At 41.1% G+C, this 26959-nt stretch overlaps 2 protein-coding genes across 2 annotated transcripts in view; one reads left to right on the top strand and one right to left on the bottom strand.

Annotated features, from left to right (window-relative positions):
* Nucleotides 1-3436: 3436 nt before the first annotated feature.
* On the top strand, nt 3437-6633 carry LOC127930380 (uncharacterized). The gene is made up of 2 exons (XM_052520053.1): nt 3437-3577; nt 6079-6633. The coding sequence occupies exons 1-2, from the start codon at nt 3551-3553 to the stop codon at nt 6535-6537; spliced, it is 486 nt and encodes a 161-aa protein (XP_052376013.1). The 5' UTR covers nt 3437-3550; the 3' UTR covers nt 6538-6633.
* A 5240-nt stretch (nt 6634-11873) lies between these two features.
* crhr1 (corticotropin releasing hormone receptor 1) overlaps nt 11874-26959 on the bottom strand; it is a 169810-nt gene continuing 154724 nt past the window's right edge. The window contains exon 14 of the mRNA XM_035770873.2: nt 11874-20178. Within this exon, the coding sequence (XP_035626766.1) occupies nt 20038-20178 (141 nt within the window). The 3' untranslated portion in view covers nt 11874-20037. The remainder of the gene's footprint in view (nt 20179-26959) is intronic.

Here is a 26959-nt window from a genome sequence, read left to right as displayed (position 1 = left end):
AAAAGTTCATGCACTTTCATCTATCTCATTAAAAATGTTAAATCTGTGGGCGAAGTAGCACTTAGCTAGCTGTCTACCAAACTGAAACTTACAACTGCATATGTTATAGATACTACAGTCTTCATGTGACAATATGGCACTGTAGAATCACTGATCAAAGATGTTGATTTGACCCTGACAAGTCAACTTCATTTTAACAGCTAACATGTAGTTCAGAGGGCCATAAATATTAAAGACCCTCCCCATCTTCACAGCACCTCCATTTGAAATAAGAAACTCAGTTATGACCTTGTTTTTTTAGGGCCATAAATCAAGGTAATCATACAGGTAATCCTTAAAACACTCCTCTTGTTTAGCTTTGGCAGCCCTCCGTTTTGCATGAGTGCTCACTTTCTTGCCATTTTGTTTGAGTATCTATTAAAAAGGAGGATAAATTACATATCACTGGCAAATGTTAAATTGATTCCAGTCTCCTGTGTCTCGTTCATGGTTCACAGTATAACATCTACATTAAGAAGCTTTCCTCTGCCATCTTCTTAGTATCTCATTTCAGCATTTTAGATGCTGGCTAAAAACTTTGGAGGTCGTTGTTGTTTTTGTCATTCGAGCTCCTCCACTATGCCAAGTAACCAATCTAAATAAGGAAGTCAGTCACATTTTTTATGGTATTGTCTTCCTACCTGACCTGATGATGAGTCATTTCGCCTTGGCAGGATACTGCTGTCTGCTTTAATACAGCTTTGACTGCAGAAGCTGTTCCTTATATGTAGACAGAGGGAGGCATCATTCATATCTGAATCTAAAACGTAGTATCCACATCTATAACAACATCTATAAGTAATGCATATTTGTATGTACTAACACCAGTGCCATGGTGAGAGAGGTTATGCATTGAGTGATGTCTCATATTTTGTTGACAAACGTTGTCCTGGATATGTGTATTTCCTTATGTTACAAATGATCAATTTATACCAAGTGCATGTTTACCTAGCTGTTCATGTGAGAACCCAAGTTTGCAGTGTAGAAGTGAGTCTATCCTCATTAAACACTGTAAACTTATTTGGAAATAGTTTGCTGGGAAGAGGCATTGCAAGAGACTCATTAGCGCACTGTACAGTGGAGGACAATAGTAACGTGGAAATAACTGTGTGGGAGTAAATTAATTCTGTTTGTGGTCTGATAATGGTATGAGAACTAGTTTGAGAATTTTTTGAAACTCATTAACATATAGTAGAGAATAACAGGAGAAACAGCAGATGAACTGAATAAATAATGTAGAAAAAAAACATAGAAAAAAGAAAAATAACTCCAGGTGACTGTGTTAATAGAATGTGCTTATTGAAATGAAATGGAGTGTTTTCATAGTAGCCAATCTCTGTTAGAGAAAAGTCCTTGGAGATCTCCCAGCTAGAAGCAGGAAGCAGGCTGGTGGGAGGAGCTATAGGAGGTCAAGCTCATTGTCAAGCTCACTGTACACAAAACAGGTGCTGCATCTAGAACCTACAAGGGTTATTCGGCTGTCCCCATAGGAAAACTCTTTGAAGAACCCTTTTTGGTCCAAGTTAGAACCCTTTTGGTTCCAGGTAGAACCTTTTACACAGAGGGTTTTTCTACCTGGAACCAAAAAGGGTACTACCTGGAATCAGAAAGGGTTCTCCTATGGGGACAGTCAAAGAACCCTTTAAGAACCCTTTGTTCTTAGAGTATAATGGATGGAATGGAATAAATGGAAATATCAAAGATATGGAAACACATGTTCCCCAGGTCGTTGGTGTAAATGAGAATGTGTTCTCAGTCAACTTACCTGGTATAATAAGGGTACATTTAAAACATTTTTTTATGTTGGACTCCGTTACATTTATTTAATTCCAGAGAGAGCCAGCAGCCTTGTGAAGGAGTTGATCCCTGGACATTATCAGTGTGTCACTTGCTGGCGAGATTAAACAGATTTTCTCTTCTCTCAGTAGTGTGGAATAATGGAAGTGACATGAGGGAGGAATCTTCTGGGCCCAGGAGAGGCCACAGTTTAATATAAATTAACTGAAGCATTGCGAGTGTGTGTGTGTGGGGTTCACTGTTATGTGAAAAGATAACATCTGCCTTTCGGTCAAGTTCTCTATCTCTCTCTCCTTTTTCACATCCTCTCTGTGACACACACACACACACACACACACACACACACACACACACACACACACACACACACACACACACACACACACACACACACACACACACACACACACACACACACACACACACACACACACACACACACACATACATGGACAATCCCTATCCAATGGTGCATAATAGCCTCTCATCTCTGTGTGCCATGTCAGCCACCATTGTCCATCGAGGAAGTAGACAACTGTAAATAACAACCTCCTGCTGGGAGCCGTATAGTTGTGTCAATGTGTGAGTGTCGGTGCCCAATGCATTTCCGTCCTATCCTAACTACCAACCCCATCAACCAGTTGGCGGATAGAAAAGAACACCAGAGGGGTGGCACTATTTGTGTTTTGAGTGAAGGTGGTATGGGGATAGACGGGGCATATTATTGCCAAACCAGTCACGGCAGGTTAGGATGTGTTTTGAATTAAATGCAGGTGCGGCGGGATTCTATACTCCTCAGGTGGACATGTTTTAGGTCGGTGAGGATGCGATGGAAGTTGGCACTGATTTCAAAGGGGCTCTAGCTGCCCTAATGGTGACTGAGGGGAAGAGGACTGTGTGTGTGGGTGTCTGTATGTGAGTGTGAGTGTGTCTGTGTGTCTGTGTCGAGGTTCACAAATGAGCTCAGCCTAAGGACAACATCACTGTCACCGATCTCCTGAGTAAGGCAGGTTGAGGTGTCCTAGAGGGGTAACTCCTCTATCCCTTACCTGTTGGGATGGGCCTGTCTGACTCTAGCATAAATATAGATGGTGTCGGAGGACCATGAATATAGATGCTGATAGCAGAGGGGCTACTATTAATAACAGGACCTTGATCTTTCCCTGGATGGAGATTGTGTAGAAAGAAAAGTGGGGATGTCACGGTAAGTGAACTGTCCTCATTCTTCAAGTGGGACACACTGTTTGGAAGGCTTACAAACGGAAGGCACAAATTTTAGGGGGGCATTAGTCAAATCCATAGGCACCCACTTGTTGATGTGATGGATAATAGAAGTGACAGTATATTAATATGGAGGAAGCAGTGTCTCCCCTGGAGCAATACTTAGTTTACTGGGCGAGTCCACTGAAGTAAACAGGCACTAATAAAGTTGGAAATGACTGATAGTAATGCACCCTCCCAATGGCACACAGCCATGTTCATTGATCCAATGGGGAGGGGTAATGAGGATTACAGGAAGTGACACAATTGCACTTCCTCTCTGGTTGCCCAGGACCCAGGAAGTGTAATGCCTTAAGGCAATGTCCTTGCTATTTTGGCACAGCAAGGAGGACAGCAGAAAACCGCCGAGGAGACAATAAATACAGTACTGTCAGACTTCATACAGTCATAGCAGTCCTTAGCAGAAGAAAAATATTATGAAGTGGATACAAGCATGAAATTTGGAACAAACATTCCTCAGGTAATACAGTTTGAAAACATCTCATAAGAGGTGCCATTTAAAAGTTATTGTGAAAATTCAAAATGGCTGCCACAATAGCTGGTATTTGACCAGAAAAACTGTTATGCAACAGATAAAAGCATGGAATTTGGTACAAACATTCCTCAGATTATAGAAACATATCCTATTAGTGGTGCTCAGGTTTGAATTAAACAGGAAGTGTATTTCAAAATGGCCACCGATGGAGATGGTAATACATCCATAGTTTTGTTTAATGACTTTCCATCATCCCAAGTTTGACACTTCTGAGAACAAAGGGGCTCACTTTTGCAGGAGTTCTCTGCAAGCTTTGGCAGTCTCTGGCCCATCCCAAAACTTATGGTGAAGGTTCCGATTGGTCCAGCAGGTATATCTCACTGGTCATCCCCAAAGCCAACACCTGTTTTGGCCGCCTTTCCTTCCAGTTCTCTGCTGCCAGTGACTGGAACGAATTGCAAAAATCGCTGAAGCTGGAGACTTACATTTCCCTCACTAACTTTAAACATCAGCTATCTGAGCAGCTAACTGATCACTGCAGCTGTACATAGTCCATCTGTAAATAGCCCAACCAATCTACCTACCTCATCCCCATATTGTTTTTATTTACTTTGCTGCTCTTTTGCACACCAGTATCACTACTTACACATCATCTGATCATCATCATCTGCTCATCTATCACTCCAGTGTTAATCTGCTAAATTGTAATTGCTTCGCTACTATGGCCTATTTATTGCCTTATCTCCTCGTGCCATTTGCACACACTGTATATAGACTTTCTTTTTTTTTCTATTGTGTTATTGACTGTACGCTTGTTTATTCCATGTATAACTCTGTGTTGTTGTTTCTGTCGCACTGCTTTATCTTGGCCAGGTCGCAGTTGTAAATGAGAACTTGTTCTCAACTAGCTTACCTGGTTAAATAAAGGTGAAATTTAAAAATAAAAAATAAATGGTTTTCAGACTTCTTGACCAAATGCTGGTTTGGCACACTGCTCTGTCTGAATGGTGCAGCCTGTGTTGGGGGGGATGTTCTCCATTCAGAATGACCTCTTTGAGAAGAGAGCCTTCCTCAGATCATTGAAACAATCTAGGATGATTGTCTAGTCATAGATGGCACAGCTGTATCTCTCAAGTAATGTAAAAGTGGATGAATCCAGATCAAGGGGTTAAAATGGTTCAGCTGCCATGGAAACAAAGGCATCAGTCACCTCTGGAACTGACTTAAATGCACTTCAAGCTGTCTTTTTGCCCTTTCCATTAAATCCTGAAGTTCTACAACAACCTGTGAATGCGTGGAAGCCTCACAAAGCCAAACTTGTGCATTCCAAGCTTCTTGTAGATGGTGTCGATGCAAATATGCTGGTAGGTTTTAACCAAACCAAAAGCAACCCACGGCTTTATGGTCGGATAATCCTTGGTAAGATGGAAGAACAGCCCAGTAAGGAGGACAATGATGTCTGTATCAACTGATCGAATGATAATGGTTTGTGCACCCTTTTGAAGGGTATTTTTACGATGAAGGCATACTCTTGTGTCTGCGTCTTTGTGGTCACATTCAGGAAATGATGTCGGCCAGTTCTTTGAGCTCTCTTTTCCATCTTCAAATCCATTGGCACACACCTTCTGCGTCAACGTTTGGAAAAGCTCCTGTTTGTTGTTATGATTTCTGGGAAAGTCAGAGAACTTACATGGAAGCTTGGTTGTCTTCAGACTTTCATCGATTCTCTCTCATTGAGTATTTCATTTGTATGTGTCACACGTTATCAATTCAATTGCAGTTTTTCAATTTAAGCTCGACACTACTGCCATATTTGCCAAATGTGGAAACTTGGTGGGTAGGCAAGGACTGGACAATGAGAGCTCCATCAATGATTTTGGCATTAAAGGAAGAGAGCACAGGTGGGTAGGAATCTACAGTGATCAGGCCTAGCAGATCAGATTTTTGGGTTTGCATTTGAATGGGCTGGAGGACATGGGTTATCCTCGTGAGAGAAAAATAAATCTAGGTTTTCATCTCAGAACTTGTTCGCGTTGTAAAGTCGGCTCAAAAGTGTAAAATCACTTGAATGCAGTTAGTTGCTTTCCCTCTTTTGTGACTGGCTTTGCTTTGGCATTTTCAAGCAGTGGTACATTATTCCTCTTAATGCTCTGATGGATGGATGTGTTTCTATACACAATGACTTCCTGGAGATATTTAAAATTTTTAAGAAGTGCCTAGTTTCTCAATGGTGCAGAGAGTGGCAATAACATCTTTGCTTGCACAATTGCGTGTATCCAAAACCAGTGTCACGCCCTGACCTTAGAGAGCCTTTTATTTTTCTATTTTTTTGGTTAGGTCAGGGTGTGATTAGGGTGGGCATTCAAGGTTTTCTGTTTATATGTTTTCTATTTCTTTGTTGTTTTTGCTATGTGTGGCTCTGATTGGGGATCTGTCACACTCTGCCCATTATTTTATTCTGCTGTCTCTCCGTCTCATCCCTACAGGTGCTCCCGCCTGTCCAGCGCTGCCAGAGTCTCCTGTCTGTCCTGAGCCGCCAGAGTCTCCCGTCTGTCCTGAGCCGCCAGTCTCCCGTCTGTCCTGAGCCGCTAGAATCTCCCGTCTGTCCTGAGCTGTCAGAGCCGCCAGTCTGTGCTGAGCTGTCAGAGCCGCCAGTCTGTCCTGAGCCGTCAGTCAGCCAGGACCTTCCAGAGCCGCCAGCCAGCCAGGACCTTCCAGAGCCGCCAGCCAGCCAGGACCTGCCAGAGCCGTCAGCCAGCCAGGAGCTGCCAGAGCCGTCAGCCAGCCAGGAGCTGCCAGAGCCACCAGTCAGGCAGGAGCTGCCAGAGCCGTCAGCCAGCCAGGACCTGCCAGAGCCGTCAGCCAGCCAGGAGCTGCCAGAGCCGTCAGCCAGTCCGGAGCTGCCCCTCAGTCCAGAGGCGCTCCTCAGTGGGGCCTTTAACTAGGGTCTTAGACCCAAGGTCGAAGGTGAGGGTCGCCACTCTAAAGAGGCCCTTGATAAGGGAAATTACTATTGGGGACGTGGGGTCCACATCCCACGCCAGAGCCGCCAACACGGCCAGATGCCCACCCAGACCCTCCCCTATAGGTTTAGGTTTTGAGTCTGCACCTTAGGGAGGGGGGTGGTACTGTCACACTCTGGCCATTATTTGAGTTGTTTGTTTCCATGTTTTGTTTGGTCAGGGTGTGATATGAGTGGGCATTCTATGTCTATGTCTAGTTGCCTGTGTCTGCACATTTGTAGTATAGCTTCACGTTTGTTTTGTTGTTTCGTGGTTTGTTTAGTGTCCGTGTTCATTAAAATATAACATGTATTCAATTCACGCTGCACCTTGGTCATCTCACTACGACGAACGTGACGGGATCATATATAAGTTGTGATTTTCCGTTTGGGTTTTGTGGGGAGTTATTTTCTGTTTAGCTGTTTTGTTGCCTGCCAGAACTGTGGTCTTTTGTTTTTTCTGCTTTGTTATTTTGTTGCGGTGTTGAATATTACAACTACAGTTTGGAACTAGCAACATTTTCCATTGGCTGAGTTTTTGGCTAGTTGTCATGTAGTTTTGGTATTTACAAAATGTTTGGAATTTCCCAGCTAGCTCCTCAGCTGATATTGACATCCTAGGGACGTTACAACATTTCCTGTTGGTCCTTTACCATTTTCCCTCAGGACATCCTTTTGTTAGCTGTGTAGTTAGTTTGAATTAATATTAATAATACCACGAAACAAGATTAACCAGGTGTAAAGGAGGCATTGCGCTTACATAACTGAAAGTGAGTTGATTAGACAAACACATGTATTAGCTAGCTACAAAGACTCGTATTATTGATTAGTGTTACGAATTCCCTACTGGTGACTGTTATCAACACCTCACAACCCTGAGCTGCACACTCCACTGCCCATCCCCCATGACCGGAGCTTGAGAGTCTATGGGGTAGCATAAACCTGCCTCTCAAATCCTCTGACCTGTGCGACCTGTGCCCCGCTAGGTAGCTAGGGAGGTTAGTAGGGGGCTGTATATCTGCCCATCCTCTTGACTATACAGGTCATACAATACTTGAAGTCTCCATCAAGCAGTGGCAGAGCGCAACATCTCTGTCTTAATTATTTATTGACTAACTAACTAATCAAATCACAGAAATGCATGAAAACATACACACAATTAGCTACACATGGGGTATTACATAATACAAAGGAAAAAGTCCCTAGCAGACTAAACCGATATGACGGCTTGGTAGACAAAGGAAAGAGGTGGGAACCGCTCAATAGCGGGAAACTGATAGCTGATAACTACACTCATAGAAATTGCTAATACTTTACATGAAAGACCCCTTATTGCAATTTACATATTTACGAGTGTATTTCTTGCTGTCTCTCTCTGTCGGTGCTGGTCCATCTGCTGAAGAGACTCGACAGAAAAGTCTCTGGTTGGGTTCCCCAGAAGTAACATTCTGTCGTAGTTGTTATAATGAATACTTCAGAGTACCATTCGGAAATCTTCTTAGAACTGGGTGCGTTTACCAAACTTAAGTATTTAAACAGCTGCAGTCTGAATATTTATTTGTTAGTTTGTAGACTTCTTCGCCATTTCAACATGGGAATGATCTCCACGTTCTCTGGTCTTGTCTTTTGGTAGAGTTGTAGTTAAACCACTTCACACACCAGCGTCACCCGGCATGTTTTGGTCTTAGAAATCCAAACATTTGCAACCTTAGCTTACACCGTGGTTTGCGTGGTCTGGTGTGAATTGCATCACGGGGGCTTTTTTGCTTGGGTAGCAAAGGGCTGTCTCATCATGTTTGTGCCCACCTGGGCGTGGTTACTGATTGTGCATAAGTTACCATAAAACAACGAACTCTCATTTAGAAGACTAAATCACATTATCTTTTCAAAAGTAGTATTATACTTATTCATCCATCTTACACAACATTCAGAAGTAAACCTGACAGCTGGGAAATGTACACTTTAAGAGATATAGTTATGTGTGTTTCCTGTCCTTCATGAGATCACCAAATTAAACACACTCGACATGACTGTCCCTTAAGTGTCCACGGACCACTCCCACATTCTTGACTGAATGTCTTCTATGTTTTTAGTGTATGCAACATGATGGACTGACTGGTTTAAAAGTGCATGATGTGAGAATGTATGTTATGTGGAAGGTGATGCCAAAGAAAAATGTCCATCCTGGATGGACAATCACATTTTTTTCTATTCTATTTCATTACGACCTCACCTACCATCAATAGGTACCATGACTGAACACAACACATCAAGACAATTTCCTTTTTCTACACTTATTTGAAGGCATTTCTCCATAACTGACAAAGCGGTTCAGGTTAATCTAAAAACGATAGCCTTTATATGAAATCCATTTAAAGTGCCAACTCATCATGTTTGCGAAGCAGATCCTTTCCAGCATCTGAATAAATATTTTTGAGGATTTACTTCAACTTCAACCTCTACACGTCATGTTATTGTCTATCATGTGTTCCCTTCATGTGTTTTAAATCAAAAATAGAACATTCAAAGGAACATTTTTGAGGTTCTTATTCGTCTCCATGAGCTAGTACATGTCATACCCATGTGCTTCATTTTAGGTCATTTGATTTTAAATGACTTTAATGTCAGCTCTCTGAACTCTGCACAGTGTGTCTTGCTTTCATTACCAATCATTTTACTGTGTTCCCTGGAATCACTGTCTAACAGCCCTGGCAGACAGCAGATGTATTGGGGTGAGGGTGTGCTGGCTCAGCTTGGTGAGAGTATGGCTTAGATTAAATCAGATCAAGCGTTAACCTGCTATGCCTCGTGGGCATAAAGATCCAACAAAGCCTCATTGTTTGTGTGCTTTCTTTCTCTCTCCTCCTCTCTCTGCCTTTGTCTCTAGCACTGAGATGCAATCCCTTAGACCGCTGCGCCACTCGGGAGCCCATATGATAGTGGGAATTAGATTTTGATGTGATAGTTTTTCACATGTGAAAATGCAATTCCATATGTGAGAGTTAGAGTTCGGAAGTCCTCTACAGATTCATTACCTATAATACAGCTCTGCACGTAGAAAAAGAGTGTCATCTGCATTGCTATATTAGTTAATCCTATCAATTAATCCGCTATCAATTAATCCGACTTTTGTCTCGTCATTGATTTAATTGACTTATTTAAGCAATTTGAGGGTTTTCCTTATAGTTATCTAATGTTGGTGGGGCATATGACAAATATAATATTTTTTCTTGATTGTATTTTTAGAAACCTGAGATTTCCTTTGAAGTCCAAAGTGTAGGAATACAGGTGAAATCAGTTATTGACACAGACATGGTGGCATTGTCACGTTCTGACCTTAGTTCCTTTATTATGTCATTGTGTTAGTTTGGTCGGGGTGGGAATTCTATGTTCTTTTTTTTATGTTGTATTTCTGTGTTTGGCCTGGTATGGTTCTCAATCAGAGGCAGCTGTCGATCGTTGTCTCTGATTGAGAATCATACTTAGGTAGCCTGTTTCCCCCCCAATTTGGTTGTGGGTGATTGTTTTCTGTGTCTGTGGTTTCCACACAGAACTGTTTTCAGTTTGTGTAGTGGTCAGTTTTGATTAAAAAATATGACGAACACTTACCACGCTGCGTCATGTTCCGATCCTTCCTACTCCTCCTCAGAAGAGGACGAAAACTGTTACAGGCATGGCAAGAAGATGGGAATGCAATGAACCAAGAGGTTGTGGGTTTAAATCCCAAATAAGCACATGCTGAATAATAATTGATGTATAAATAAACATACACAATGGAGTCATGTGTGTCAAATATGTACAAATGTGTGTATCATAAGGACTTGTTTTTGTTTGCAGGTCATCACTAATTGTTATCCCCATGTGAAAGACTGATCACATGTGAAAATCCATATGTGAAACTTCCTAGAATGTCACTTGAAGTGATCCAAAAACACATGATTTTACATGTGAAATCATGTGTTTTCTTCCACCCCGTAAGGGACACACCCGTCTACACATATGCATGTACACTTTCGTCTGACAGAACAACATAGCCACAAACACAGCAGCCAACATGAAGTTTGACTTGGAAATCGTCTCGCTAGAGGTTCAAGATAACATCACTTTCAGTGATACACACTCTTAGTGTAATCTATTTTCCCTTTCTCCATGTCTGCTTTCAGTTAATAGTGCTCTGTGTTATTGAACCCAGACCTCTTCTAAGAAGCTGTACTGTGTTCAGAGAAAGACAATATTTTGCTCTATAGAATCCCAGTGACCAATGGAGAGATCGCAATGGAAGCAGATGACATAAGTAAGCCCACAGCCCTCATCTGGGCAGAATAGTTTGTAATAAGTCAAATGAGGATAAAATGTCTTAAGCAAACTTATAAGTAACGACTGTGTGAAGTGTTCGTTCGAACATAAACACACCCACGCAACTTGTAAAGCTCTCACTCGTCATCGGCTTGACCCGTGGCTCTCTCCACTGGGCTGCTGTGAGATAGGTATGTTTACTCAGTTTTCACTCTTCTCCTTAGTCAGAGATTATCTCATCCACATTAAACCCTCTGGACTTTGCTGGCGGGGCTGTTTCTGTGTAAAGCATTTGAATTGCAACCACGTGGAGGGATCACAAGCTAAAGGCCTTTCCTATCAAAACCAAAGTATTGTATCTTTGTAAAGGTGCATGTATGAGTTGCTCTGGCTTGGACGTGGCTTAATGACTTTACTTACTTAAAGCTAGAATCCGCAGTTGAAACAATAACAAAAGGGTTATGAAGCCTCTGTTTTGGTAAAATGCTGAGGGATGGGCCTGGAGAAATGTAACCACTCTAAAATTTATAGAGGTATGGAAGTAAGAACTGGCCATCCACAATATTAAAATTATAGTTTTAACCATGTTTTGAGGTTATACAGTGTTTGTTTTTATAAAACATTGGCGTAAGCTTATATTTTGGGTTATTGATGGGGTACAACAGTTCAATTGAGCACGAGGCATTTATACGTTATATTCTTCAAGAACCAAAGGGTGTATCATTCATTTATAATTCCAAAGATGGCTGTAGCAACTACGGATTCCAGCTTTAAAGGTGTATGTATGTATGGGTTTGTCAAATCAATACATATGGTTTGCTTGTCATGCGGAAGGGATCAAAGGCTAGTCTGTAAGAATCTCTGATCATCTTCTTATTCATATGGTGACGATAACAATGAATGTACTGTACATACAGTGACATGTATCTGCCAGTTGTCATGAGAGCACTGACAAATAAAAGGCTTAATGCCACAGAATTGTATTGACAGTATTTATACAGTATACAGTTGAACTCGGAAGTGTACATACACCTTAGCCAAATCCATGTAAACACAGTTTTTCACAATTCCTGACATTTAATCCTAATAAAAATTCCCTGCCTAAGGTCAGTTAGGATCACCACTTTATTGTGTGAATGTGAAATGTCAGAATAATAGCAGAAAGTGATTTATTTAAACTTTTATTTCCTTCATCACATTCCCTGTGGGCCTTTTTGAGTTTACATACACTCAATTAGTATTTGGTAGCATTGCCTTTGAATTGTTTAACTTGGGTCACACATTTTGGGTAGCCTTCCACAAGCTTCCCACAATAAATTGGGTGAATTTTGGGCCCATTCCTCCTGACAGAGCTGGTGTAACTGAGTCAGGTTTGTTGGCCTCCTTGCTCGCACACGCTTTTTCAGTTCTGCTCACATATTTTCATATATTTGTGAAGGCCACTCCAATACCTTTGTCTTTGTTGTCATTAAGCCATTTTGCCACAACTTTGGAAAATTGCTTGGGGTCCATTCGGTAGACCCATTGAGACGTTGCTTCAATATATCCACATAATCTTCCTGCCTCTTGATGCCATCTATTTTGTGAAGTGCACCAGTCCCTCCTGTAGCAAATCACCCCAACAACATGATGCTGCCACCCCCTTGCTTCACGGTTGGGATGGTGTTCTTAGGCTTACAAGCCTCCCCCTATTTCCTCCAAACGGACAGATGGTCATTGTAGCCAAACAGTTCTATTTTGGTTACATCAGACCAGAGGACAATTCCCCAAAAAGTATGATCTTTGTCCCCATGTGCAGTTGCAAACCGTAGTCTGGCTTTTCTATGGCGGTTTTGTAGCAGTGGCTTCTTTCTTGCTGAGCAGCCTTTCAGGTTATGTCGATATAGGACTCATTTTTACTGTGGATTTAAATACTTTTGTACCTGTTTCCTCCAGCATCTTCCTAAGGTCCTTTGCTGTTGTTCTAGGATTGATTTGCATTTTTTGCACCAAAGTACGTTCATCTCTAGGAGACAGAACGCATCTCCTTCCTGAGCGGTATGATGGCTGCTTGGTGCCATGGTGTTTATACTAGCATACTATTGTTTGTACAGATGAACGTGGTATCTTCAGACGTTTGGAAATTGCTCCCAAGGATGAACCACACTTATGGAGGTCTACAATTTTTTTCTGAGGTCTTGGCTGATTTATTTTGATTTTCCCATGATGCACTGTGTTTGAAGGTAGGCCTTGAAATACATCCACAGATACACCTCCAATTGACTCAAATGATGTCAATTAGCCTATCAGAAGCTTCTAAAGCCATGATGTAATTTTCTGGAATTTTCCAAGCTGTTTAAAGGCACAGTCAACTTAGTGTATGTAAACTTCTGACCCACTGGAATTGTGATACAGGGAATTTATAAGACAAATAATATTTTCTGTAAACAATTGTTGGAAAAATTACTTGTGTCATGCACAAAGTGGATGTCCTAACCGACTTGCCAAAACTATAGTTTGTTAAACATTACATTTTTGGAGTGGTTGAAGAATGAGATTTATTGACTTCAACCAAAGTGTATGTATTTCCGATCTTTCTGATACATTGCCTTCAGAAAGTATTTACACCCCTTGACTTTTTCCACATTTTGTTGTGTAAAAGCCTGAATATATAATTGTTTAAACTGAGATTCTGTGTCACTGGCCTACACATAATACCCCATAATGTTAAGTGGAAATATGCTTTTACAAATTCATTTAAAATGAAAAGCTGAAATGTATTTAGTCAATAAGTATTCAACCCCTTTCCAAGCCTAAATAAATTCAGGAGTAAAAATGTTTGTAACAAGTCACATAATAGGATGCATGGACTCACTCTGTGTACAATAACAGTGTGCATGAGTTGAATGACTACCTCATCTCAGTACCCCACACATATGTTAGGTCCCTCAGCTGAGAAGTGCATTTCAAACCCAGTTTTAGGGAGGTTTTCCAATGCCTCACAAAGAAGGGCACCTTTTGGTAGTTGGGTAAACATAAAAAAAAGTAGACATTGAGCATGGTGAAGTAATTAATTACCCTTTGACATAAAGCACAGAGTCACTACAAAGATACAGACGTCCTTCCTAACTGATTTGCCGAGAGGAAGGAAACCGCTCAGGTAGTTCACCCTGTGTGCTTGTAATTGGCTTGGACTAAAGGAGATTTTTTGGGGATAAAAGTAAACGGAATAGAGCTACTGTAAAAAATCCTATAGGAAAACCTTTATCAGTCTGTTTTCCAACAGAAGAATTCACCTTTCAGCAGGACAATGACGTAAAACACAAGGCCAAATATACACTGCAGTTGCTTACCTAGACGACAATAAATGTTCCTGAGTGGGCTAGTTAAAATGTTGATTTAAATCGGCATGCAACTCTACGGAAATACTTGAAATTGGCTGTCTAAGCAATAATCAACAGCCAAAGGTGATTCCAACATGTATTGACTCAGGGAGTGGAATACTTACGTAATCAAGATATTCGTGTTGTATTTTTCATATTTGTCTTCCACTTTGAAATTACAGAATATTCTGTGTAGATTGATGTCACCCAGTAAAATACTACTTGAGTAAAAGTCTAAAAGTACTTGGTTTTAAGTATCAAAAGTAAATATATTTTCTAAAGTATTCTTAAGTTAAAAGTACAAGTAAAAGTTTGAGAAACAGACACCTCACCGGTCCTCAACTGGCAGCTTCATTAAATAGTACCTGCAAACACCAATCTCAATGTCAACAGTGACAGATGTTTTGGGTTTGTTAAAAAAAAACAATTTTAATGCACAATTTATGTAGTAGCACTGTTCCATATATCTTGATCTCTCTCCACATATACTTTTTCTCATTAGATTGCTTCTTTTTTTAAATATTTTTTTTACAGACTATGTACGATTCCTTAACGCCTTCCAACATTGAACAAGTAGAGTCATAAACATAATAAATACCATTTTTCCTTATTGGACTTTGAAAGAGGAAAGAAGACGAATTGCAACATTATCAAACATAACAACAAAAGTGAAAAAAATGACATCAAACTACGTATCGCACCTTCCATCACAAAATCTTAAGTAGACACATTGTGGACATAATTAGATTTATTTATCAATCTATAGTATAGGTAATGTGGGCCTGTGTCCTTCAATAAAAGCTGTACCCTTTAAATAATGTGATAAATATTTTAAAAAATCTGTGTGCCTTAGACAGTTAAATAAATACACATATTTTTGGTTCTTACACCTTCACAACAAAAGACGAACACATTGTAAATACCCGAGAAAGAACACTTACATACATCGCTGTTATATCGTAACTATAACTGCATCGAGAGAAATCGGTCAAGACCCCTCTGCACAATTTAAGGAAACAAATCAAACCCAATAAACAATCAAAACAGAGAATGGGCGGCAGCAGACTTTCTTATTGAAATTAAGAGAAATAATAACAGCCTATAGACTAGATAGATGAGCTTGTGCCTTTGGAGGATGTCCGTGACCACGACTATTTTGGAAATGACAAAGAAAAACGAGAGTACATTTGATTACACTGATGTTGCTGACAGGCAGTGGAATGACAGCTGATTACACTAATAGCATATGTGCAAATAACTGGAATTCACGATGAAGCTGTCTGTGTACTGTATACTGGAGCCATTTTCAATGTCGGCATTATATTAAAGAAGTATGAGGACTACGACACACTTTGAGAGACATCTACTGTATATAGAATGATGATAATAATACTAGTAATAATGACGGCTGCCTCAAGAAACGACTTTCCCTGGATTGACGTCAGTTAGCAAAATGAGAATTTCAAAATCGGAGTCTGACCATGCACCTGTATACATGAAAATATTTTATTAACTAAAATATTCCTGTTTCCTGGAAAAGGAATGAAAATAGCTGTATTGTCCATTTGCTACAAAATACTGAAATACTGCATTTCATTGAAAAAGTTTTCAATAGGATCTGGTTATTGGTTATGATAACTGGAATATGTGTTCAAAATAGAATTACATTCAGTGTTTGGAATACAAGTCTCGGAAATCTGGTAGCAGTGATATAGAACAGGGTTCTTGTAACATTATAACAGAGAACCAACTGACTTTGGAATTCCAGGGTAAATCATTTTGGTTAAGAGAGAACATATTTTCATGACAGAGGCAGGTACCTGGATTTGGAATGCATAACACTATCATACATTGGCAATTCCATTCCAGGCCAACCTCTAATCTCATGAATGTAATATCGTCATTTATCCTGGCTGTTGAGGAATACATGGTGTGTGTTGGAGGGCAGTAGCATCCCTGGCTGGGTGAGCGAAGAGTTCGTTTTGACATATCAACCGCCAGACATTCTCTCTCTCTCTCTCTCTCTCTCTCTCTCTCTCTCTCTCTCTCTCTCTCTCTCTCTCTCTCTCTCTTCAATTTGTTAAACAGCATGACAGGTACATAAACAATGGGATTGTGGAATAAACTGTGCTCTGTTCGATGGGGTTGGACAGTAGTTTTATCACATTTTCCACATGAAAAATAAATCAGCCTGCCTTCAGCAGACATAGATGAAGCCACATCTGTGATTCTTGTGATCGTTTCTGTCAGCGATTAGGATACATCTGCCTGACAATACGTTCTAGAACTATTACTTTTTCAAAGTCAAACAAAGCCAATCCTCTGTTGCCAGATATGTCTATAGACAAAAAAAAAAGCGATCTGTAAACATTGCCAATGAAATCACATATTTTATTCTGACTGCTTTATGCCAATGATCAAAAGGGACCGGGAGGAAAAAAAGATTCAGATCAAACCATTTTTGTTGTCTATAGACATATCTGGCAACAGAGGATTGGCTTTGTTTGACTTTGAAAAATAAACACAGCAGTTTGTTTTCTTTTGGTGTTTAAATGTCAGTTTGCGCTTCTGGATGCATTTCAACTGAATACCCACTGGGCACAGAAGTCACTTCAATGTCTCGTTTTAATATTCATTTGGTTGAGTTGTCAACTAACGTGAATTCAACGTGAAATCCACCAAATATGCCACCCTGTCATTTGATTGGTGTGAGATAAAGGCCAAAATCCCATCAATTTAAACATCCAATCAGTTTGCCACGTTGATAAAACACCACATTGAATTTTTGGGTTAAAATGACGATTCAACCAGTTTTTTTTTAAATACTGTTTATAATTGTGTTCCAAATAAGCACAAAAGTCTGTATGAACAAATACAGCACTTTATGCCTTTCAAAGCCTAAAGAAAAACATCAAAACAATCCCTCTTTCTGGTCCCTGGTTGTGAACTATGGCCTGGGGGCGTGGACGCAGGAAGATGTTTTGGAGTGAGGGTGCTTTCACAGTTATACTTTTTTAAATGTAGATTTATCAGGGGTGCTGCAGCAACCTCAATACCCCTACTTCATGCGGCTATGCCCGGGGGAACATTTTAAGTCAAATCCCAGCAAGTCCCAGTTCCTATCCCTGCCTCTATCTATACCACAAAAGCCCTTTTCATTTCATTCTCAGTTCTTCCATTCACTCGCTCATTCATAGAGATGCTGCACAGCAGGGAACTGTGTCAGGATACAGGCATGGGTACTATTCTCTCTTTCCTGAATTGTCCCTCAGCTTTCAGTCAAACTAGCTGTGACTTCCCTGCAGATAGAGCTAATTAGCAGACCACGCTAATTAGCAGACCACGTGCACGAGAGAGAGGCAGATGAGAAGTCCTTGTGGGTGAGGCCATTATAACTCTCACAGTCCTCTCACAGCTCTACCTACTGGGGTGAGCTATCTTAACAACACCAAGGAAAACTTTGGTCTTAATTGGTTTCATCCTATGCTGTGTGGGGTAGTGTGTGGAAGCCAACTGGTTCTCTGAGCTCAGAGATTCAAGCTTCAAGCTCACAAGCTTTTTGGGAGGGCTCCCACATAAGCCAATGTACAGAACAACAAAAATAAGGGACATTTTGGGGAGCTGATCATTGTGAATTATTTTAGCTTTTGTACTCATAATTACAATATTTTTCAGCGAGAGAGAGAGAGTGAGGGGGGAATCCTACTGCAAAACATTTGAGACTGGTCCTGTCTAGACAACGTCTATCTGAAGATGTATAACTATATTCCCCTTTGTCAGAACAAACCACAAGAAGTCAGCATTCACTCAATCATCTGCCAGACAGTGTCAATCTTTTCCTAGTTACTTTGACTTATTCGTGTGTCATTCAAAAAATGAAAAAGTTGTGCTATGTGCATGACAATATCTGATAAATGGTTTTATGTTCTGGAATTGGAATGATGATCAGATGTGTTATGGTCCTTCATAATGGGTGGTTCAATTTGAAAGGATTTGCAGAATTTCAGCAAAGTATTGTCAGTACCCACTGGGTACAGGCGTCAATTCAATGTCTTTTCCATGTTGGTTCAATGTAATTTTGTTGAAATGATGTGGAAACGATGTTGATTCAACCAGTGTGTGTGCCCATTTGGGTACCTTCTATGACACAATAGCAATGTAACATATTACCTGTTTGATGGCAAGAAAGAGTTTGAAGAACAAAATGATTTAGTCTGAAGATTTAGTATAGATACGTTTTGCAAGTTGCAGAGATGAAGCATCCAAAAACATCCACGTTCCTCTCAGACCTTAACATGGCTAGCCCCCCAAAAATGATATTAATAATTGGCATTTCTCCCAATCCAGCTTTCAACGACGATATACTAAAGTGGACGTTATCTTATTATTAAAGTCCTGGTAATTTTGGAATTTGAAATAAATAAAAGTGCTTTTTTTAAAGGAGTGCTTATTCGGTTGAAAATTAACACCTTTTACAACCTTACGCAACAGAAAAAATATATTCAGTTGCTTCATACTGTAGCCTATGATAAGTCCTCTCCATATGTGTGTGTTTGTATTTGCTTGAGCCTCAAAAAAACCTTATCAGGCGTGAAATGCCTTATTGATGTTAAACTGCTGCTCATCCTTCACCCCCCACCCCCCCCAGGTCTGACTATATCTAAGCCAACTTTACGTTTGAGTCCCAGGAAAAGGCTAAGATGAAAGGGAGGAGAAGAAGTCCTCACAGTTTGAGGAGAGTTATGCTAAATACTTACTTCCTGAAAGAACTGGGCAACACAAACACAACTGTTTTGTCCTCTAGGTAGATTTGACGGTGTGTACCAATTTTCACAGTCCATTCCCATTAGTAACAGTCTTGGATGTCACATCACGTTTTTTCCGCTTGCACAATGTCTTCGTTGTTGTTATAAGGATAACGGGGAAGGCATCCATCTTTAATGGTGGCCTAAGATTTCACATCAGAACATGGTCTCTATGAAGATAATAATTCATCAGAAAAACAGAAGGAAGGAATGGGAGAATGTTTACTAGAGACAGTAGTCTGGACAGACATGAAATGAATGGTCCATGGCGGTCATTCGCTTTATGATGCAGCGCCAGAAAGCATAGCCAGCTCAAAGTTCAAAAATTGCTCCACAGGAAATAAAAACATGCAAAGGAACAAGAATCAAATTGTTTGTGTCAATGATCTTGAACAGGTCAGTTAGTCCAACAGGGATAATGTATTTGGCACGTGCCCCAGTACCATTTTCTTCCCACTTTCTGAGTATTCTTATGGACTCCAACTCCATCCATATGGACTCCAACTTCTGGATTTTGCAGAATAAAAAACAATAAGAGAACACTGGACTTACTGACAAACGTGATAAAAAAAAACTGACATCAAAAGTCACCTCTCAGCTGAATCTGCCAACGCCACAGGGATTGTACCAATTCCCTGTGCTGCCTTTTGGCAAAAAGTCAGTTCTTGACATTGCTTAGCTTGGCCATTGTCATCCTGACCGTCTGTAGCTTCCAGAGGGAATGCACTGAGCGAACGTACCTCAATGTATTAGCAGGCGAGAGACTACAGAGGTCACCGCACCCTGGGAGGGGGTATGTGAGGTCTGTGTTTACAGACCAAGTGTACCCTGTGTGAACCATCACGGTAGCTGTTTCCCTCGGTTGGTTTGGAGAGAAGAGGGGAAAGTGGTGCTCTGTGGAGGGGTGGTTGTTGTTGGAGGGGTGGTTGGCGGTGAGAGGTTAGAAGGGGGCGTTCAGCCAAAGCAGAGTGTTGCTGGTCCTCAAACAGCCGAGGACTGCTTGATGCTGTGGAAGCTGACCCGCGTGGGCGACGTGGGGATGGACATGGCACGCGCCACCCTAGCCCTGATTGAATGCTTGTCCTGCCAGCGGTGCCATCTCTTCCTAACTGCAGAACGCACCTGAGAGGATAGCAGAGAGAGACGGAGAAAAAGAGGGAAAATTCAAATTTGGTTTGGTCTGATGGTGTAAATTGTTAACGAAAGTAACATATTCACTTTTTTCACAGAAACTATATAAATCGGCAATGTCAGTTTGATTGAATACCACTTATACACTGCTCCAAAAAATTAAGGGAACCCTAAAATAACACATCCTAGATCTGAATGAATGAAATATTTGTATTAAATACTTTTTCTTTACATAGTTGCATGTGCTGACAACAAAATCACACAAAAATTATCAATGGAAATCAAATGTATCAACCCATGGAGGTCTGGATTTTGAGTCACACTCAAAATTAAAGTGGAAAACCACACTACTGGCTGATCCAACTTTGATGTAATGTACTTAAAACAAGTCAAAATGAGGCTCAGTAGTGTGTGTGGCCTCCACGTGCCTGTATGAGCTCCCTACAACGCCTGGGCATGCTCCTGATGAGGTGGCGGATGGTCTCCTGAGGGATCTCCTCCCAGACCTGGACTAAAGCATCCGCCAACTCCTGGACAGTCTGTGGTGCAACGTGGCGTTGGTGGATGGAGCTCAATTGTGCTCAATTGGATTCAGGTCTGGGGAACGGGCGGGCCAGTCCATAGCATCAATGCCTTCCTCTTGCAGGAACTGCTGACACACTCCAGCCACATGTGGTCTAGCATTGTCTTGCATTAGGAGGAACCCAGGGCCAACCGCACCAGCATATGGTCTCACAAGGGGTCTGAGGATCTCATCTCGGTACCTAATGGCAGTCAGGCTACCTCTAGCGAGCACATGGAGGGCTGTGTGGCCCCCCAAAGAAATGCCACCCCACACCATGACTGACCCACCGCCAAACTGGTCATGCTGGAGGATGTTGCAGGCAGCAGAACATTCTCCACTGCGTCTCCAGACTGTCATGTGCTCAGTGTGAACCCGCTTTCATCTGTGAAGAGCACAGGGCGCCAGTGGCGAATTTGCCAATCTTGGTGTTCTCTGGCAAATGCCAAACGTCCTGCACGGTGTTGGGATGTAAGCACAACCCCCACCTGTGGACGTCGGGCCATCATACCACCCTCATGGAGTCTGTTTCTGACCGTTTGAGCAGACACATGCACATTTGTGGCCTGCTGGAGGTCATTTTGCAGGGCTCTGGCAGTGCTCCTCCTGCTTCTCCTTGCACAAAGGCGGAGGTAGCGGTCTTGCTGCTGGGTTGTTGCCCTCCTACGGCCTCCTCCACGTCTCCTGATGTACTGGCCTGTCTCCTGGTAGCGCCTCCATGCTCTGGACACTACGCTGACAGACACAGCAAACCTTCTTGCCACAGCTCGCATTGATGTGCCATCCTGGATGAACTGCACTACCTGAGCCACTTGTGTGGATTGTAGACTCCGTCTCATGCTACCTCATGCTCATGCTACCACTAGAGTGAAAGCACCGCCAGCATTCAAAAGTGACCAAAACATCAGCCAGGAAGCATAGGAACTGAGAAGTGGTCTTGCTAATTGCCTATAATTTCCACCTGCTGTCTATTCCATTTGCACAACAGCATGTGAAATGTATTGTCAATCAGTGTTGCTTCCTAAGGGGACCGTTTGATTTCACAGAAGTGTGATTGACTTGGAGTTACATTGTGTTGTTTAAGTGTTCCCTCTATTTTTTCGAGCAGTGTAGTTAACTGCCACGTTAAGTGAGTTTCCATTGAATTGTTTTCACCTAATTAAAATATGATCTCATTTATGCAATTTCCAAATTGTGGTAACCAAGGAGAAGTGGACAGTGTTGGGACAGTGCCATGGGATTAAAAATAAGAGGGAGGTAGAAGCTTTTAAGGCACTGAACTTCTGCCACACCATGAGGACCACCATGTTTTCTCTAATAACAAGTCAGTGACATGACTACTTTCCTTATTTGCTTTTGGATTGTATTAACCTCATTAGAAGCCCAAACTTTGACTGGATGTATCAAAGGATAAGTGTACAGGCCCCTTTCTCACTAATGACTGAGTTTACAAAAGGAGAAGCGGCACTATGTTCTTTGGCTCCCCGGTTTAAGTGTGCTGAAAGATACAAAATCTAAGTTCTGGTTGTTCCCTTTCTAAACTTATATTCATGAAACTGTGTGCTCCATTGAGCTTCCATATCTTGAATAGCACTCTTTCTTCAGCAGGAAAGTGTTTATTTGATTTGTATCCATGATTCTACCAAAACACAGGCTTTACGTAAGACGCCGATCACAGTATATTTAATCAAAGCCAACCTGTTTTTTTTTTCACCTGCTTCTAACGAACTAGAGCAACAAGCAGCTCTATCTTTTCACTTTGTATTATGTCAAACCCTGCAGGCCCCTTTGGAACACTTCACACAGTTGGCTGCGGAATTGAAGGAAATGTGTCACAGAGGATGAGGACTGTGTACAGTAGGGGTGTGAACGCAGTAAAGACACATTTGGTTATGTCTGTGGAAAGAGCCTTGAGTGTTTAATACAGAATTAGAATAACATACGGTATATTCATGATCATAGATAGAATAGCTGCCTGACAGTTGGATTACACTGTGGGAGTGATTTCATGGATAAAAGGAAAAAGGAATCACTTTCCCGCTCTTTTCTCAGCGACTGGAAGCATTTCACACAAAAGAGGTTTCCATCTAACCTTTTTATTAGAGTAAAGTCGGATAAAACATGTAAAGACAAGCCTGTTGGAAACAGCTAATTTGTCTACAAAACTAAATATGTGGGCAAATTCTTTGGTCTGTGAAACAGAATATGCGACAATTGCAGTAGAAAAGCTTTTATCTGCAAATATTGACACAATAACCATCATTTTGAAGTAAACTTGGATTCACACTATGCTATGTTGTGTGATCCTCCCACTGCGACTTGGCAAAGCACGCACAGATTTAAATAAGTTATGAACTTCACAGGGTGGTGAATGTGCATGGTGAGGAGCTTGACGCTGCCACGTCTACTCCCGCTCCACCTCTCATTGTCGCCAATTTTCTCATTATTCTGCAGACCTGTCACCATTGTTAGACGCACTGCACCTCATGAGACACACCCAGACTCCATCACATTCCTGATTTACGTCCCCTATATCAGTCACTCCCTTTGGTTCTTTCCCCAGGCTATATTGTTTTGTGTTTCATGTCTGTGTGCTACTCATTTACATTACATTTAAGTCATTTAGCAGACGCTCTTATCCAGAGCGACTTACAAATTCTTGTTATGTTCCAAGATCGTTTATTCATTAAATTCACTCCCTGTACTTGCTTCCCAATTTATTAGCGTTGACGATCCAGAATTGCGCCTCACCAAAGGAAGAAACAGGGATTTATTTTGGGCTTTTTTACTGGTGACGTCGGGTCCAAGGGAGGCTGATGACGCAACCAAGGATGGCTCTTTAGGCTTCCATGCCTCAGCCGGCTCGACATGTTCTCAAGCCTCGGCAGGCTTCAATTGCCGAAGCTACAGGGGAAAAGCCACAGCTAGCTCGTCAGGCTTCCGTGACTCAGCTGGCTCGTCGGGATCCCATGCCTCAGACGGCTTGACAGGTTCACACTTGTGCCTCATGAGACTCACCTGGACTCCATCACCTTCCTGATTACCTCCCCTATATCTGCCACTCCCTTTGGTTCTTTCCCCAGGAGTCATTGTTTCATGTATGTACGCTACTCGTGTTTCTTGTTTTGTTCCATGTTTGTTTATGTATTACATTTAAACCCTGTACTTTTGCTTCCCGATTTATTAGCGTAGCCATTACAGATGCTTCTTTCCAATAACTATCGATGGTCTTATTTCGTATGGTGGTGACATGACTATCCATGATCGGCTGCCAGTTGCCGAATAAAAATGATCATGGTCTTATCCATAACCTCCTAATCTACCCTTTGCACTGTATCTGCAAACTGTTGTCTAGAGCTACGTGCCAAGACGAGAATGGGAACATTTTCTGTTTGTGCCAAAACCAGCGTCAGAAATAAAACTAGGGTGGAAACGCAGAACTTCTGTTTTATTCAGTAAATGAAAAGTTAGGACTATGTCACGACACACTGCTTTTTATCTTAAGTCAGTTTGATGGAACTACAGCCCTGGTGGGAAAATCTTCCTTTTTAATTTATTTTTTATTTTTAAATATGTGGATTTTAGAATATCCACATTGAAATCTGTCACAAATTGGATGTAAACCTAGCTTGTGATGCAATATGGATCCATTTAAAAGAAATGCCAACCAAGGCGGAGATTGTGGAATTAGTGAATGCGTATGTGTGAGGTGAGGTGAGTGAATGCGTATGTGTGAGGTGAGGTGAGTGAATGCGTATGACATAAAACCTTTGATTATTTCCTGTGCTTTTCATTCTAATCATGTCTTATATCAGAGTGAGCTCAAATTATTGGGACAGGGACTCTGTACTCCAGCACTTTGGATTTGAAATGATATAATACACAAATATCATAACCCCCAAGATGCTAACCTCCGCTGTTATTGTAATGATGAGAGGTTAGCATGTCTTGGAGGTATGATATTTGTGCGTCTAACATTCTCACTCGTTTAGGATTATCCGTAATCATGGTAGCATCCACATGAATGTAGAAGTGTTTATAAATATTTTCTGTTATTTACAATAAAAGTGACTCAAAGTTACACATTATTTACAATTCATTTCTATTGGGCACAAAATCATCTGAAACAAACATAATGCATCAAACTCATTTCACAAACTTGAAGTAGTCATTGTGTATGCAATGAATATGGGACCAAATTCGTACATTTTTACTACTTTAATACACTGAAGTGAATTTATCCCTATACTTTTGGTCCCCTAAAAGTGAGGGACTATGTACAAAAAGTGCTGTAATTTCTAAATGGTTAATCAGATATGAATGAAAATATCCTAAAATGAAAGCAGACATTCTGCACTTTAATCTCATAGACATTGAATAATTTTCAAATGGAAATTGCTGAAGTACAGGCCAAAATAATAGATGTGTCACTCTCCAAATACTTTTGGAGCTCACTGTAAACTGAGCGTACAAAACATTACGAACACTTTCCTAATATTGAGTTGCCCCCTGTTTTGGATCAGAATAGCCTCAATTCATAGTGCCCTTGGTAGTGCTGAGCGATTTGTGTTTCTTGAGGTCGGTTCGTTTTCGGTTCTATTGTAAAAAAAAAAGAAGAAATCACAGTTTTCGGTTATATATTTTTTTACATTAATGGATCCAGTGGATTTACTGACTGGCAAAACTGAACCTTTTTTTTAACGTTCTGTGAACAGAAGTGACAATTTAGCCTGTTCTGGGAATGTTTATTTTTAGGTTGCAGGGAGGTTCTGAGAACGTTTTACTCTGACCACCACTTGGTTTTCATGGGATTCAATACATGTTATGACACACTGTGTTTATCAGCTTGTGGGGTCCAGTGGCTTTGACACACACTACGGAATATTGAACAAATACACCATAACTACCACCACAACCCAGGTATTGCTCAGTCTCTTCACACAAGAGTTTTTACTCAGGACTACACGCTTAGATACCCAACAGATCCAATTTAAGGAGCATTTTCTCCCTGCTTAACACAAGGTGAAGGAGAGCTGTATTAGATAGGAATGCTAAAATACCAGTGATTGAAGTCGGCCGCGGCTGACTGGTACGGAAAAACCGGCAGCTCTTTCTACTCTCTTTCCTACTGCTTGAGTAACGGTACTTCTTCTAGAATATCAGAGTAGAGAAGGCTAGTTAATAACATTTACCTGTTTGTCTGAGGTTAGTACTACTCTGGTACTCCTTATGTTGTAAATAGTGAAAAAAAGCTGAAAAAAAAACCAATCGGTGCTCTCTGGCTTTACTTCACAGATCGCTGATGGTTCATGATAACATATGAACACCCGCCGAACTCCACCATTTGTCCTTTGGATGTAGTCCCATGACTCCATCAAGAGCAACGAATTAGCTGCTGCTCGACATTAGCAAGCCGACGGGAGAAACGGAGGTTGATTAGCTAAGCAAACTGCCAGCACGCATCTATTGAGTGGCCACTTTTGCCCTAAGTAACTGCACCTCAGTGGGAGATATCTGCCACACTAAGTGGCGTCATGCTAACATATTGTACATTGACCTCTACTCAGCATTAGTGTGTAGGCTTCATTTCATTTCGATTATATATTTTTCACATTGATGCACTATGAACTATCTGGGTTGAATCCTGTGATAACACTGAATAAAACAATAAAAGTCCCAGGATGGTAGTGACTGCCCATTAATGCTTATCACTTATTAAACATGATTTATTCACTTCGCTTTAATCAAATATTTCATTTGTTGTGAATAAAATGTTTTATTTGATTACTTTATTATTTAATTCCAAGTCATTTTCTCATCTCTATAGAGCTGCTGCCTATGCTGTCTGACAAAATCACATTTTCCTTTCAATTAAGACCTAGAAATCCAGGTGAGGGATGTTCCCTTCTAATGAGTGACCTTAATTCACCAATCAAGCATAAGCGAGGAGCAAAATCCCACAGACACTCGGCCCTCCACTTGATGTAGCTTATTGGCCTGTTGGAAACTATATCTCCCTACTACCCTCATACTCAACTCTGGACCTCAAATCCAGTTCCACTGCATTTTTTTATTGTTCCCCTCTAATCAGTGACTGATTTAGACCTGGGACACCAGGTGTGTGCAACTCATTATCCGATAGAACAGAAAACCAGCAGGTGCCGGACCTCGTATGGTAAGAGTTGAGTACCCCTGTCTTACTCAATGGCA

Source organism: Oncorhynchus keta, chromosome 5 (genome assembly GCF_023373465.1).
Source record: "Oncorhynchus keta strain PuntledgeMale-10-30-2019 chromosome 5, Oket_V2, whole genome shotgun sequence".
Classification (NCBI taxonomy): domain Eukaryota; kingdom Metazoa; phylum Chordata; class Actinopteri; order Salmoniformes; family Salmonidae; genus Oncorhynchus; species Oncorhynchus keta.
The sequence above is the reverse complement of the archived record's forward strand: the minus strand, read 5'-3'. Positions and strand labels throughout refer to the sequence as shown.

Excerpts from the sequence above, each read along its gene's own strand:
- LOC127930380 (XM_052520053.1), top strand. The coding sequence starts at position 3,551 with ATGAAATTTGGAACAAACATTCCTCAG. Across the intron at positions 3,578-6,078 it reads TTGGAACAAACATTCCTCAG|GTGCTCCCGCCTGTCCAGCG; the intron begins GTAATACAGTTT and ends TCATCCCTACAG.